At 36.1% G+C, this 14,725-nt stretch overlaps 1 protein-coding gene across 1 annotated transcript; it reads right to left on the minus strand.

Annotated features, from left to right (window-relative positions):
- Positions 1 to 1,448: 1,448 nt before the first annotated feature.
- On the minus strand, positions 1,449 to 10,634 carry LOC117407506 (uncharacterized). The gene is made up of 7 exons (XM_034012619.3): positions 9,920 to 10,634; positions 7,404 to 7,474; positions 6,852 to 7,080; positions 4,453 to 6,647; positions 3,366 to 3,581; positions 2,653 to 2,784; positions 1,449 to 2,280 (listed from the first exon to the last, which is right to left on the minus strand). Exons 1-6 carry the CDS (start codon positions 10,248 to 10,250, stop codon positions 2,689 to 2,691), a joined length of 3,138 nt encoding a protein of 1,045 aa, XP_033868510.1. The 5' UTR covers positions 10,251 to 10,634; the 3' UTR covers positions 1,449 to 2,280; positions 2,653 to 2,688.
- Between the last annotated feature and the right edge of the window lie 4,091 nt (positions 10,635 to 14,725).

The raw sequence follows: 14,725 nt of genomic DNA on the forward strand, positions 1-14,725 counted from the left end.
CAGAAAAATGTCAGATGCCAGCGTCAGACTGTATTTTACAAGGCAATTCAGTGATAATTCACATAATAGCAATTATTGACTATACTGAAAACTGTCTCTCAGTGGAAACTTAATAAAGTAAGAAAGTATTCCATAGATGAAGATACACTTATACATAGGGGCCTGGCTCCAATAGTGTTAAACACAAGTTATATCATTTGTAAACAGTATGTCTGTTTCAGATTGTTGGTGGAGCAGAGTGCATTATGGATGTTGCACTTGGGAAAAACCCAGTGCAAGAAAAGAGTAACAAGGAATCATGCCCCTTAATGTCATCTCCTGAACACGCCAAGGTAAATGCATTTTATGTAGCTTTCTAAACATGCTGCTTCTGGACGGTGACTGCTGGCAGTCTGTTTTGAATGGCAATTGTCTCATTTTTCTTAATTCGAATATAAATGACAGTATCTCAAAATTCTAAAGGTAACAGAGTTTGATTCAGCAGAGCTGCTTTGAAGGGATCATTCTCAGATATATTTAGTAATTGTCAGGGTCTCAGCCCTGCTTTAAATACCATATTTAAAATGGCTGGGAAATTATCCTGATGGTTAACAAAACAACCAATAGATTAATTTCATTCCAATCAGGAAAATCCATTTCAAAATAACAATGAGCCATTTATTTTATAAGCTAAATAACATGACAAGTATGCATAGTGGACAAACCAGCAACGCTCAGAAACTTTACTAATAGAATCAGCATTTCAGAATTTGAAAGTAAAGGATTTTGAAATATCAGTACACTATAAAGGTATTATTAGCAGCCAACATAAAGTATTACTGTGAATACAAACGTGTATTACATTGATTTTGTAGTCCGCTGGCTGTGCTACAGTATGTTCTAGGTATTCAAGTTTTCCTCTTGCTGAAATTCAGATGTTCCAGTGCCATTTTGTAGCCTTGACTGTATCATGCAAAGATTATAAGGTTCTGAGTCACTGCCCATAACCGATGTAGGCAATGAGAACAACTGATTTCCTAACCTAGTTTGTGTCTAGTTTCCTGGTGTTGTATCAGGTTTGTTTTTCCATAATACAAATAAGACTCATATCACACACTTACTTCCATTATCTTTTTCATTCAAGGAACATTGTAAGAAAAAAAACAGGAACATTTTGAAAGGAGTAAAAAAAAAAAAAAAAAAAAGAACTATGTTGTAAAATTATTATTTTTATTATTATTGTTATTTTTTTTAGACAAATCCAAAGGCAGTTTTGGAATAACTACCAATGCTATCACAAGATCCACGCGACTCTGGGTAAAACACTAATTTAAAAATTCATATATATTATACACATACATACACACTTTAAAATGTAACCCTCCATGAATGTTCTGAACATTTCAATATTTACAATATATTAAATATAAGGCCTATGACCACATTCTTAAAACACAAGAAAACTGTAGTTGTGTCACAATAATTACATTTATTCAAAATCACATTTTAAAAGGGGTGCTAACCAATGTTTAAAAAAAAAAATCTATGGTTTTGCTTTCAATAGCTTAATTAACAATATTACTGCACTAAAAATATTTGGGGTCTTCACTTTAAAACATTTATTCAGAATATGCCAATTAAATCTCATAAAAGTAGCAGCTACTTTGTCTGCAGTGTGGTCTTTGAAATATCTGCATATTCCAAACTCAAAGTATAAAATACATGCAAAGAACCAAAACAAACATATTCAACAGAAGTAAAGGGTGACCAGTGATAACATTGTGATGCTGATAAGTGGAACAGGTTTTTCAACCTTGCCTCATCCTCACTTAAACAGTTTCTCTTTTAAATAGGCAATTTACTAGGCAGACATGACAGAACACTGCAGTCAAAAAAAACCAAAAAATGTGCAGCAATATTATAAATATGACCATTATACAAAGACACAGAAACTTTCAAGTATACCCAGCATTCGTCAATTTCAGCATCTATAAATTAATGAATCTTAGGTTTAAAATCATTAAGAGCAATGTAACATTTATTAATAAACAGATCCATTAAAATGTTATAAATAATTTGTTTACATTTCTGCAAATATTTACTTCACGAGAGCATGTCTTCCCAGGGCTCACGTTTGAAGTTTTGGCTTATTTAGTTCAGGTAATTACACAAACACTGGGATTTCCACAACACTGCTGTATAGCAATATAGTTGTTTACAAGTCATAGTCTTCTTAAAACAAACACCACAACTTTAGAAATGTGATGTTCTGTCCTGACCGGACATTTAAATGTTTTTCTCCTAAAAACAGAAAAAAAAGAGAGAGTCATTAAAAACAGCAGTATGCTTCTATTCAATGTCACTGTGTCAATCCAATATTAGCTCCATAAATATCAAGTTTATTTAAAAACAGGCTAATCTTACTAAGATAAAACACAGAAACGCACTGGGTCAAATATGTATGCAATTTTTTTAAATTTATTTATTTATTTTATTTTTCATAAAATCTATCCTAATCTAACCACGAACCTGCCTAAGATTCAAGTCCAATACATGTCGCATCTCTTCGAAAATTAATTTACACTGTGCACTGAAATAAAATATAAAGAATGTCTTGCAGAAGGAAGGAATTTTGGTCTGAAACATGTTGGTTTCAGATCATTTCATACATACCTCCTAACCCTTTAGAGTCAGCCCTCTTTCTCTCTGCTATTTCATACAATGCTTGCATCTGTAGAGCATCTGATCGTGAGTACGAATATGGTTCTGCACGTTTTTCTGCCTGAAGAAAGTTTTTTTACACAACTGAAGAAAAAAAAGCAGATACTGTTAAATTTCCTAAACATTCAAACTTTAAAAGATTAAGCCCATTTAATCTTTAACATACGGCTACAATATTAGTTGTCTGATATGAATAATGAATATTAAATAAATAACCTTTCACTAAGCTATCTCTGTATAAACGTACTTCTGTTTTAATTAAGTTTTATACATGATCAGAAAATATGCATATGAACAAGGAAACAGTACTTCTTCCAAAATGAAATGTATTATTAGTGCACATGCTCAATCTAAGATCACCAAAATTTACAGAAACAATCCTTATTTTTATTTAGAAGAAAGGTGGCTACACAAAGAATGAAATAAGTTGTGTGTCTAGCTGAACAGTGTATTGGATTTTTACAAATAATATTCATTGACAGTAGTATCAATTTAAAAGAACTACTTTCTGATTTTAGATTATGGGCCTGGGATTTGTATGTTTTTTTCTGTTTTGATTATTCCTCCTATTCAACCAATTGTTTCTAGATCTTTGACTTCATAGCGTGAAGCAACTGTAATTCCTCGACAGCGGACCTAATGAATCAAAAAACGAACACACTTACCGGACAAGGCCAGTGTTTTCCTTCTATGTGTCTTATTTTGTGCATGATAAGAGAGTCACAGTTTTTGAAAGAATCTTTACATTCAGAGCAGGTGTGTGAAGACACTGAGATGCTGCTGCAGCTGCCGTTTGTTGAAACTCCAGCTTTTAGCCTTTTCACACGAGTACTTTTAATCACTTCAGCAAACTTGGGAAGTCTGGTCTTCATGTCTACGACCTAAACAAATAAATAAATAAAAATAAAAAAGTCTGCCAACTGCAATCGCAAAGTTGGCAGAAAGAGAACAATTGTACTTCATCTCAACTACAAAATTCACACATGTTTCCTGATCACTTTGAGTCCACAGTCTAAATTAGAACCATGATATATATATGACATGAAGATGTATCCGGACCACTGGATACAGAATGCATTTTGTTGCTTGAAAGGTCTTTGTGCAAATAGCAGACCCCCTATTGGTGAAAAGCATCAGTTGATGTTATTGTGTTGTACTCATCTCTGTACTTACTCCAACACAAATGCAGATGTGCAAAAAAAAACTTAGCGTTGGAAGAATATATTATGTACAGATTACTACTAAATGTCAAGTGCTTTTGAATCCCCAATGGTAAGAAATTATTACTTTTTTTTTTATAATGTATTTTGGTTTAGCTTGAAGGCCCTGTATCATTAACACACTGTTGTACAGTTCACAAAAAATGTAAATATGACAGCCTTATCAATAAGAGGCCCAAAGGCCAAACGTGGCTTACAACTTACCTGTGAATGGCCCCACACAGCTAGACTTATTAAAAATAAAGTTATTATTGTCAGGCAAAAATGTCTATATATAGTGATAACTAACTACATCTACAATGTCAGTTGTTTTTAGTGTGTTCAGCCTAGTTCTTAAATCTAGAATTGAACGCTTAATTATATCCACTTATTCACGGCAATCCCTGACTGTTCAGCCTGCATCTCCTTGTTATTACTACAGGAGGTTTACTCAAGAAGTCTAATTGAGTACAAGTGCACTAACCCAAATGCAAAGATCACTACAGAATGGAATAGCCCTTTTACTTCATTTAGCCTATGTGTTGATGCATACCTTCGGTAGTCCATCCGTGTAGTCAAATGTAGATCCAAGGTCAGCCAGTAATTGTACGTTAGCCATCTTTCTTGAAGCAGTACGGTCAATGTTGCACTTTCCACCTCTACCCTCAGCAGACCAATAGGACTCACTTCTCTTAACTAAAGGCCTGTTGCCTTTGACCTTTAGCAGCTTCCTCCCAAGTACCAGTACGGCCTCTGCATTTTTAATCGCCCCGCGAGTTCTACCCAGAATTTCTGAAGTCTGAGGCCCACTGCCCCTTATGTTTTTGGAACTTAGTTTCGAGACAGAGGTTGTTGTTAGACAGAGTTCATGTTTTTTACTGTCCCTCATTGTGCTGCTACCAGCCACCTCTTTTGTGCTTTCTGGCCTGTGCAAGTTAAACACAAACCCAGCATCCAATAGTTTTTGACTGGGCTTTCTCTTTCGTTTACCCAGGCCTGAAGCAAGCTGAACTTTACAAGTGCTTGATCTAAATCTTTGGTTCCTGGCATCTGCATTCCCAGATTTGGTTTGCTTCACAGCTTTTCCTACTTCTTTGTTGCAAACAAAAGGACTCTTTGATTGAGCGCTTCCTTTCTGAAGTGGTTGACTATCCAACTTCTGTCTCGCCCTTACCAGGGCAGCTTTCTTCCCAACATACGCATACTTTTCATTAATCTTTTCTGTCTGCCTGATGCTCCTCAATAACCTAATGTTTTTATTTGTGCTTCCCCTGGAAAGATCCTCCACAGAACACACTTCAGCAATTGGGTTGTTTACCTGAACAGATAAAAACGATGGCTTGTTTGTATGTACAAAACCTAAGCGTCTACTTCTGACGTGGTTATCTGTAAAGACACTCTGCTTAGCCGGTATTTCTTTTTTAATGTGCTTGTTAATCTGAATGTTTCCAGGTCGAACGCTTGGAAGCTGTCTACTTTCTAGTCTGGAGCTCCTGCCTCTATTACATCTGACAGTAGTTTTCTCTGTTGCATTATGAATGGCTTGCAGGGCTTTTTGTTCAGCAGCTACCCTCAATTTAACTGATGCAACTTTGCTTCTTGTAGTCCAACCATAGCCTCGCCTTCTTAACATAACCTTATTCCTGCGCACTGGGCTTATTTCAGATTCTGTCTTTTCAGCTTTAATTATTCCCAGGTTAATCTTCCCCTGAGACAGGCTTTGTTTGTCAGCACGGTGTTCTCCCGAGTTAAGGTTACCCGTGCTCCTTTTTCTTCTGGTGGTCAGGGAATAGCTGCAGACCTTAAGCTTCCTGAGACGTTTCTTTTGCCTCCATCCTGTCAACTCCTCTCCACAGACAATCAAGGATTTGCGCTGCAGACCCAACACACGGAGCAGCTTGTATTTTTCTACTGTATTGGGAGACTGCACCTCCTCTTCCGCTGGCTCTGTCTTGACTGGAGATTTGAATGTTTCTGCACAGATTTCCAGCCTTTCCTGGGTGCACTCGTCTGGAAGAGAAAAACGTAACTGCTTCTTGTAGTTTGCTTGGATAGGAGTGGTTGTGATGCCCTGTAAAGAAATCTCTTTTTTGTTTTGCGTTGGAGAAGCCATGGCCCAGTTTGGATTCTGATGGCTAGGAGATATTTTTGTACAAGGAAGTTTCTTGGGAGAAGACTTAATTTTTTTAGATGGAGACTTGAAATCCAACAACTTCAGCCGTTTCATGGGAGTGCTGAGGGTTTGCTTATCTGCCTTCTGCAGTGTTGAGTAATGCCTGAGCAACTTGCCTGTACTCAGTTCTTCTGATGTTCCCAATGTGCATTTAAAGCTATTCTCCAAAACGTGTGCTTTGCTCTTTGCAGAATCCTTAAAGTTTGATTCCATAAAATGGCATCTGGAATTCTCCATATAATCCTGACTATTTGGAGTTTCATTATTGTATTTCTCGTCTTTTCCAAGAGAAGGTGGGCTGTCTTGCTGGCTCTTAATTATAGACTTGATGCCACAGATTTCCACAGAGGTAGGAGATGGAGTGTAGATGGAGCGTTTGCCCCCCAAGCGCTGTATCCCTGAATAGTCCTTACTGTCCACTTGCTCTTTCTGAATGCCTTTGCACAACTCAACCACTGACCACATCCTGAAGTGCCTGGCCATAGTACAGATCTCTGTAAGGTTCCCAAGCTTCAAAGACAGAGTGGAGGTATATGAAAACTCCAGCAAAGGCAGAAAACTGTCCGGGCTGAAACCTAGAATAAAGACAGATACATTTAATAGAATGCTCACGTTGAGAAGAACTGTATATGGTGGCACAATTAACACTATGGATACAGAACATGCGAATCAACCAGTCATTCCATTTTTTTCTTTTAGGAGAAATATTTTCTTGCATAGGATTACATATTTTCAATATCTATACAAATCAAATATTCTTTTTTTGTTTTGCTGCTCACCAGTTAGATCAACTGCAGACTTATGATTGGATGTGGAATCCATCTCTGTAAACATTTCCTTGAAGTATTCACTGGCAGCTGCAAGCACTGCCTTATGTGCAGAGTACGTGGCTCCATCCACAATCAAGGTTATGTCACAGAATAGACCTTCGTCACGCTGACTGTTCAACTTTTTAAGAACATCAGTCCCGTGGGAAACTAATGTTTTGGTAATAGTTTCTTCATACACCTGGAAATGCAAAAAACATTATTGTTTTTCAAAGTATGTTCAAGAAGGTCTGCTCTGTTTTTAGTCTAGAGCAGTTTCATAAACTGTATTTTATTATTTATTTGTTCTTACATTGAAAAAACATTTAACTCATAAGCTAAAGCTTTGTGAATACTGTATCTACAGCATTTAAGTTTTTCAGACAAAGTGATGTAGTCGGTTTATGAAAAAAGGGTTATGAAATTTTAAAACTTAGCAAATTGTTTTAACGGGACTGGCTGTTCTCTTTAATACATTTAATCTCAGCACTTTTCAAAACCAAGAGATAGACATGAAGCACTTACATCCATCCCCACCCTCCTTCCTGTGCATTCCTTACATCCTAGGACATAATCCCGAATGGGAAAAAACATTCCTGGGAAAGAAATGGCGATATTGAAAATCTGTTTTCACTGGCATACATATCTGTGCAACATACAGTCATAGATCCATTCAACAACTTATAATATAATCGCCTGTATGTTAAATAATTCTGAAAATGAAAGAAACTCCTCTAATCCAAGGAATTCACACAGGACAGTTAATGCAGCCTACAGGTTCATTTGGTTAGGAGAGTTTTGTACGCCATCTGTCACGCCATGAAAATATGAAATATAAAGTCATCAAATAAAGGGCTATACGTCCTGATGATCACAATTCTGCAGCATTTGAGACTACCCATCTCCTCAAACATACAGACTTGCAATTAGTCTGGTATAGACGATTCATCTATGTAACGAAAGTAGGCTTACGAACCAGTTTCATGGAATTGCCTGCTAAACAGATATTTTCCCTTTGATCCGAATTCAAATTTTACCTTTAAAAAGGTGTAATAGCTAAGGCTTCTAAATTACCACCATATCGCTCTTTTTTTTTATTTCTCACTAGTCCATTATCGTATTTAAAAGATCAAACTTTTAACAAACTAAGACAAGTAAACAAACATTTCTGCATGTGTCTAGTTTCTTAGACATTTTACCATAGAATTGTGTGTTTTGAAGTTGTGGATGATCTATTTAAAATCATTATCACAGCACTTGTTAAATATTCTCCCAAGTCCCTAATATTTTGGAGATGGGCATACGTATGTCTGTATTTCACAAGGATGGAAATAAGACTCCTACTGCATAGCAGATTCACCCATTCCAGGTTTTAATACAAGCTTGATTAGTCACAGTGTGTGTCTTACAAGCTCAGGTGTGTCTTCTTAAACTCTTAGTAAAATGAGGAATAGAGCAAACTGCTACACAATAAGAATCTTATTTTTATCCTTGTATAGGTCATGGTGATCTACTTTTTCATGTCACAGCTTTCAAATTTTGAATTTACATCTGAGGTGGAGGATGAAAGTCACAGACATGCTTTTTCTCTTCCATAATTTATTTTCACTTTGTTGAAGCCCATTTATCCTGCCACAACACTGCAAGTTCATGGTTTGCTCTATCCAAAACTTCCCCTTTCTGATGATCCCACATGTTTTTTATGGGCAGCATAGATTGCGGGAAATGAACTAATACTGTATTTTAGTGGAGCATTGCCACAGAAATACTTACTATGGAGTGAAATAAAAGTCTGAAAAACAAAGATCAGACCTTTCTTTCAGAGCGAGTAATTTCTTGGGGAGACATTAAAGAAATAATTTTGTATTTCTACTGGAGAATCAAATAGCAATGAGACAATCAAACAATGCTGACACCGATAAAAAGGTTGTGAAAATAAAACCCACAAACCCTGGTAAAGGAAAGAGATTTAAAATCTCATTTGGGTGTCAAAATGTATCTATATGTGGCCTTCAGCTTTCTAAATATTAAACAAAACTGTAACCTACATGGCCACAAACAACAGCAGCAACAGTCTTGAAATAGCTACTTTATAAAAAATAAGTACTGCCATGAAACCCAAACAGAATGCTGAAGCCTACCTAAATATAATGCATGACTGCATCCAACAGGTGTCCAACAATAACACGTTCACCCATACAGTAATGGAAATAGTGAAAATCATAGAGGTCTGCCTATTAGAGAAAAGCAGTATGAAATTCATTTACTATACCCCTGTGGACAGGTTTGTACAAATATATGATTTTAGAATGTTGGTGTCAGAACAGATACAAGGATTGACCAACAAATATTCAATGCTGCCACTAGCAGAGATTATGTGGCTGAGATAACCTCATGAATTTTTCATAAATGACAAAAGCAGGCATAATGGAATACAGACTGGTTTCCAAGGCTGCTGCTGCTATTTTTGTAACACACAACCTGTCTCTTGTGATAAAACTACTGTATACATGCATGCATGCATGTATGTCTTTACAGGGCTACTACTCTTTATATGTCCAGGTAAAAACCCAAGGATAACATTTTTTTAAAGGGTGACCTGGACATGTGTAAATTTGTTATGATATGCTTAACTACACATCAGTGCTGAGGATGCACTGTAGGTCTGTAATGTGTTGGTGGAGTACACTGCAAGTCAAAACACACAGCACGTTAAAATGTTAAAATAATTAGGATGAAACGTTGTGCCGTGTTATTTACTAAAATCTGTAACATGCGTAACCGCATAAACAAAGATTTGCTAAACAAGAAAACTTTCAATGAAGTTAAAATGAGTCCATGAACCTAATCCCCAAGTTGAAAAGGAAAACAAGTCCTCTGTTTCTAGTATTTCAATTGCAGAAGCATTTTTACTGACTTGATATGCCTGCAGTGTAAAGCTACATCACCAGGACATTAAAGTCATTAATTTGTATTTCTACTGGAGAATCACAAACATTTTTTTACAAAAGTATTACAAACAAAAAAACAAACAGCCCCACCTTCCCACCAATAGTTTTCCGCCACAAATCTGTAGGTATCCTCCAAGGTGTGGTGCTGCGCTCCATTTCTCTTCTGATGAAAAGTAGCAATAGCACCGAGTCTCCTATCTGTATCCAGCACCTCTCTGTAATTGATGTATCCTTTCTCCAACTTTTTGCGATACAGTACTCCGTCTATAACCTCATAGAAAGGGGAGGACAGGGCTTTTCCCCCCACGGAATCGACAGCAACATCTCCTCCAGCTTCCTGCTTGCAGTCCAACAAATGTTTGTTACTAAAAAAAGTCGTTTCTTTAGCATTGTGTTTGTTGTATGCGCAGTCGCCGGCCATTTTCACCGGCTTCCTTATTTACTGCCGCCCTTCTTTTAGATCTAAAATAACTTTCTTGTTTGCTATACTTTTAATTATCTTGAAAACAACACGGTTTATAGCTAGTTTATAAACTAAAACGGGTTTTAATATATATATATTTTTTTTTTCTTCAACCCAACAGCACCAGTTCGCATCCCTAGCACTTGTAGTATAATTACATACATAAACTTTTACCAATAAAACTAAAGCACCCACTTATAGGGTACAACATTAATAATTATGTACCCATGGTAGTAAATTAAAATTATGTCTCAGCCTTAAATATTAAAATTAAATAAATAGATCCAATAAAGATACTGTCTAGTGTTTATGAATTTGCTATTATATTTTTATATTACATATATATATATATATATATATATATATATATATATATATATATATATTATATACACTGAATTAAATACTTTGAAAATATGCAGTTGTCAATCATTTTTTTATAACTTTTTCTCTCATAATAAATAATGAAAGCGGTATTACTATGGCGAAACCGGCCATTTCTTCTTAGAAATACATTAATGATCATTCACAATCGAGTAGAAAAAAACAAAAAAAACACTGTTTACTAGCTGACTACCAAAGCAATTTTTTTGGTTCAACGTTAAACTAAAATAGACAAATGTATCGAAATTCAGAGCCCGTCTACTTTCCGGCAATTCAACTCCTATTAATATAAACAACAATAAAGAAAATACTGTTATGGACTCCAAAGTTCTCTTCACGTTGATCTTACATGTGCATTTAAGTTTCTTATTTTAACCGGACCCAGCAGCATTTAACAATAAGAATTCTGCCCCTGGTGTTGACCACACAACCGTGTCAAGTCCTCTTCAGTCAGATGATCGGTTTAGCTTCGTCGTACCCGTATATCCATGAGCGATATTACCATACATCAAATCACTTGATTTTTTGTAACTTATTTGGTCTTCCATTTGTTATACAGCAAACTATCGCTCTAGTGCCACAACATTTAACTGAGATGAGCCGGCCTGGGCAATAAAAAATGTTCAAAATAAAATCATTTTCTTCTTTTCCTCGTTTCAACTCTCTCCCCTTCCGTAGTCAGATGATCAAATAATCCAATTCTTTAACTCGTAACCTTCTGCTGGTTACCAAGGGACAACCTACCATGGGGGAGAAAAATACATCTATCTCCCGCCTCCTGCCAAAGCGTATTAGCAGAGAGATGTAGAATATCACATTAAAGAATCTAGGATTGGATAATACCGACGTCAATCAATTAATGGGTTATTTGTTTCCCCCTTTCTTTTTTAAATCAAGATAGGTTGATGATAAACGCGTTGTGTTTGCAGGACTGGGCGCGGGTTTACAAATTGATGGTCTCATTCTAAAAGACAAGTGCATTGCTGGTCATAGTACGTCTTAATTTTATATAAATTGTTACATAAAGTAACGAGTTTGATTTAATTGGGACTCCGCTATTGGTTTAATAGATAACAGGCAATAATCAAACAACATGTATCATGCTTAGTTTGCATAACTAAAAGAGAATCAATTAACGGTACGTGTAGTTTTAGGGACACGAACAGCTGACAGACACACCTTCGTTATTTAGAGAGGTGCTAAGATTTGTAGGCTACTTCTAAATTAACAAAATAATCTCGCAGCAGCTGGTTATTTCATTGTTAAACTGTAAATACACATTCATTTCAAACGAACTAAACATGAATACATTATTTACTTCTGTTTTTCCAATTAAACTTTTCATTTCAATCACATAGCCAGATTCTCTGAGAATTAAAACATTTTTATATTTATGATACTTCAGTTTATTAAGGTATTGAAGTTACTTTACATATTGCATTACATAATTATAATAGTTTTAGCCTCTTTCTTAAAGAGCATATTTATCTAGAGTAGTTTGCTTGAATACAATGTATGTAAGTATTGTATACCATCAATTTATTATAGTGTTTTAGATAAATCCACTGTATACTTTTATTAGATAAAAGTATACAGTAAGTACAGTAATCGACTTTTGATTTATTTTTATGATCTAACAGTTGTGGATCTTAAAACAGCCACCTTAAACTTTTAAAAAGCTGATTTTATTGTGTGTTCTTGACGAGTTAAAACGAGTTCTTGAGGTCCCTCTGACCCTTGTTGTAACACATATTCTTGTACACATGTTTATACCAATATAAAGCAGTACTTTTGTCTAAAAGTAATTGAACTGTTCAAAAAAAGTGGTGTTTTGATTTCTAAAGCTCAGTACAGTTTCTGCATTTGAAGTGTAAATACATAAATACATTCTTATAACAATTACTGGTAAATAGAATAAAATCAGCTGCTGGAGTTTTTCATTCAATTTAATGACATTCGTTGTTGTTCGTTTTATTTATTTTTAATTATTTTTAATTTTTTGTGGCTTCACTGCGTGTAGCATCTGCAAACCTGTACAAGAGGTGATAGGCAGGCATCATTGTGCCATCAGTGAGGCAGTGGACATGTGTACAGAACAACTGGCAAGCACAAGGAGATTACAAAGCAGGCAAGCATGACAGCTGCAGGAAACTAACTAGTAATGATGAGATGCCAGTGGAGTGAAGTCTTGAAAAATTGGGTGTAGAAGATGTCAGGCATCATTCACTCCATCGTAAGCTTCTTATTACAGTGAAAATGTAACAAGCTGGTAACATGTTTAATTTGCAACAGAGCAAAACATTAAAATAAAGTTTCAACTCAAGTAAAGTTTTATTTTTTAAAAAAGCGTAATTTTTATCTGCCTATACTGGTCTTACCCTCGGATAAGGTTGCAGTAGCTTGGGTCATATTACATCCACCATTAACCATCCTTTTTATACTTCATACAGATTTGGTGTTGTAAATTGTTCCTTTAGTTCACCTCGGTTAAATACCATAATATCTAGTTTTTATGCCCTTTCTCGTCAAGAAAATCAGAAACACCAAAAATAAATTGTTAAACTGCACTGCCAGCAGTACTATACTGTAGTTCCCCAAATGACACAGCTATTGTTTTTCGGTATATTGATGTTGGTAATCTATTTCCTTACTCTGGTCTTTACAATGCCTTTACGTGCTACTGCTTTTATTAAGTTCCCCCTCCGATCAGTCTATGCCTGTTCTTGCCAGTGTAGTCTTCAAAACCTGCCCTTTGATGTATTATTATCTCTCCGAAGGCCGTGGTTATTTTTGGAGGTGAAATCTCTGTTCAATGCTCTCTCTATTTCTTTGGTTTTCTCAATCCAAACTCTTTCATGTCTCCTATTCCACACCTGCAAAGACTGAAAAAAGCAAACTATAGATCAGCTTAGAATGTGCCTTACTGTAGCCCAGGATAATCACATCATGAAGCCGTAATTATAGTGTTTGAAAATCTGACTCATGTCAGTCCTTAGGCTAAAAGTTATTTGAATGTGTGATTGAAGAGCACAGGACTCAAAGGATGACAAGGGTGGCACGCACTGGAACACCTGACCCACTCTGGACATATTAACCAGCTGGGCTGTTGGGTTGTACAGGTTTGCAAAGACATTGTCACTCTTAGATGTGAAATGATGACAGCACGGGGCTCATGGATTCCACAGCAAGATGCATCATAGAGCTACATTCCCAGATCTAGTCAAATGATTAAAAAAAAGGTTAAAAAATGCACTGGGTTGTCTTGGGATATACTGTAGACACACATGCAGTGACTTATCTAGCTGATGTACAGTGACCAACAGACTTTAAAGGTGACCATATAGCCATTGGTAATATTGTATTGGTCATCTATTGCAGTGGAATATCAGTACCACGTTCTACGAATATCTGGAGCACTGCAATATTTTTAACAGTGGTCTGCTAATGGTTCGCTAATGTTCAGTAGGTTAGAATTATACCTCTATTAACCTAGTCATGCCCACTGTTACACCAGTGAAACAGTTCAATAGTAGTGTTGTGTGCTGCTTTCCCAGTAAGTAGCTGACACCTACCCACACAGTCACTTAATGGCATGAGACTAATTAACTGACCTACTGAGAAATAACTGCTTTAGAGGAGATCTTTGCAATTATATAATGTGTTTGTATTATTATCATAATAGAATTGCTGGTAATTTAAACTTTAAAAAAAAAAAGATAGCACCTACAGTATTTAGGCTCTTCACAGTTCGATTGGTGTTGTAGCTAGTTAGCAGAACTAGCTTGCAGGAAGATGAGAAACTTTTAGTGTCCAGATTGCAGTGATAAAATGGGGTTAGTTTAGCCTGGTTGTTGTCCTTGTTGTCTGAGGAAGTGCAGCAGGACAATCACGCAGACCTTCTTTGCTACGTCTGGCCATATTTAGTTGCACATCAAAACAAACCTTTCTCACAAGGCCTGCGGCAGTGTCAGGTGACAGTGCTGGGGAAGATTTATTTATTTTAAATCATCCTTTGTGATCCTGGAGTAGTGACAGGAGGTATCCATGCC

The sequence above is a fragment of the Acipenser ruthenus genome, chromosome 8 (assembly GCF_902713425.1).
Source record: "Acipenser ruthenus chromosome 8, fAciRut3.2 maternal haplotype, whole genome shotgun sequence".
NCBI lineage: Eukaryota > Metazoa > Chordata > Actinopteri > Acipenseriformes > Acipenseridae > Acipenser > Acipenser ruthenus.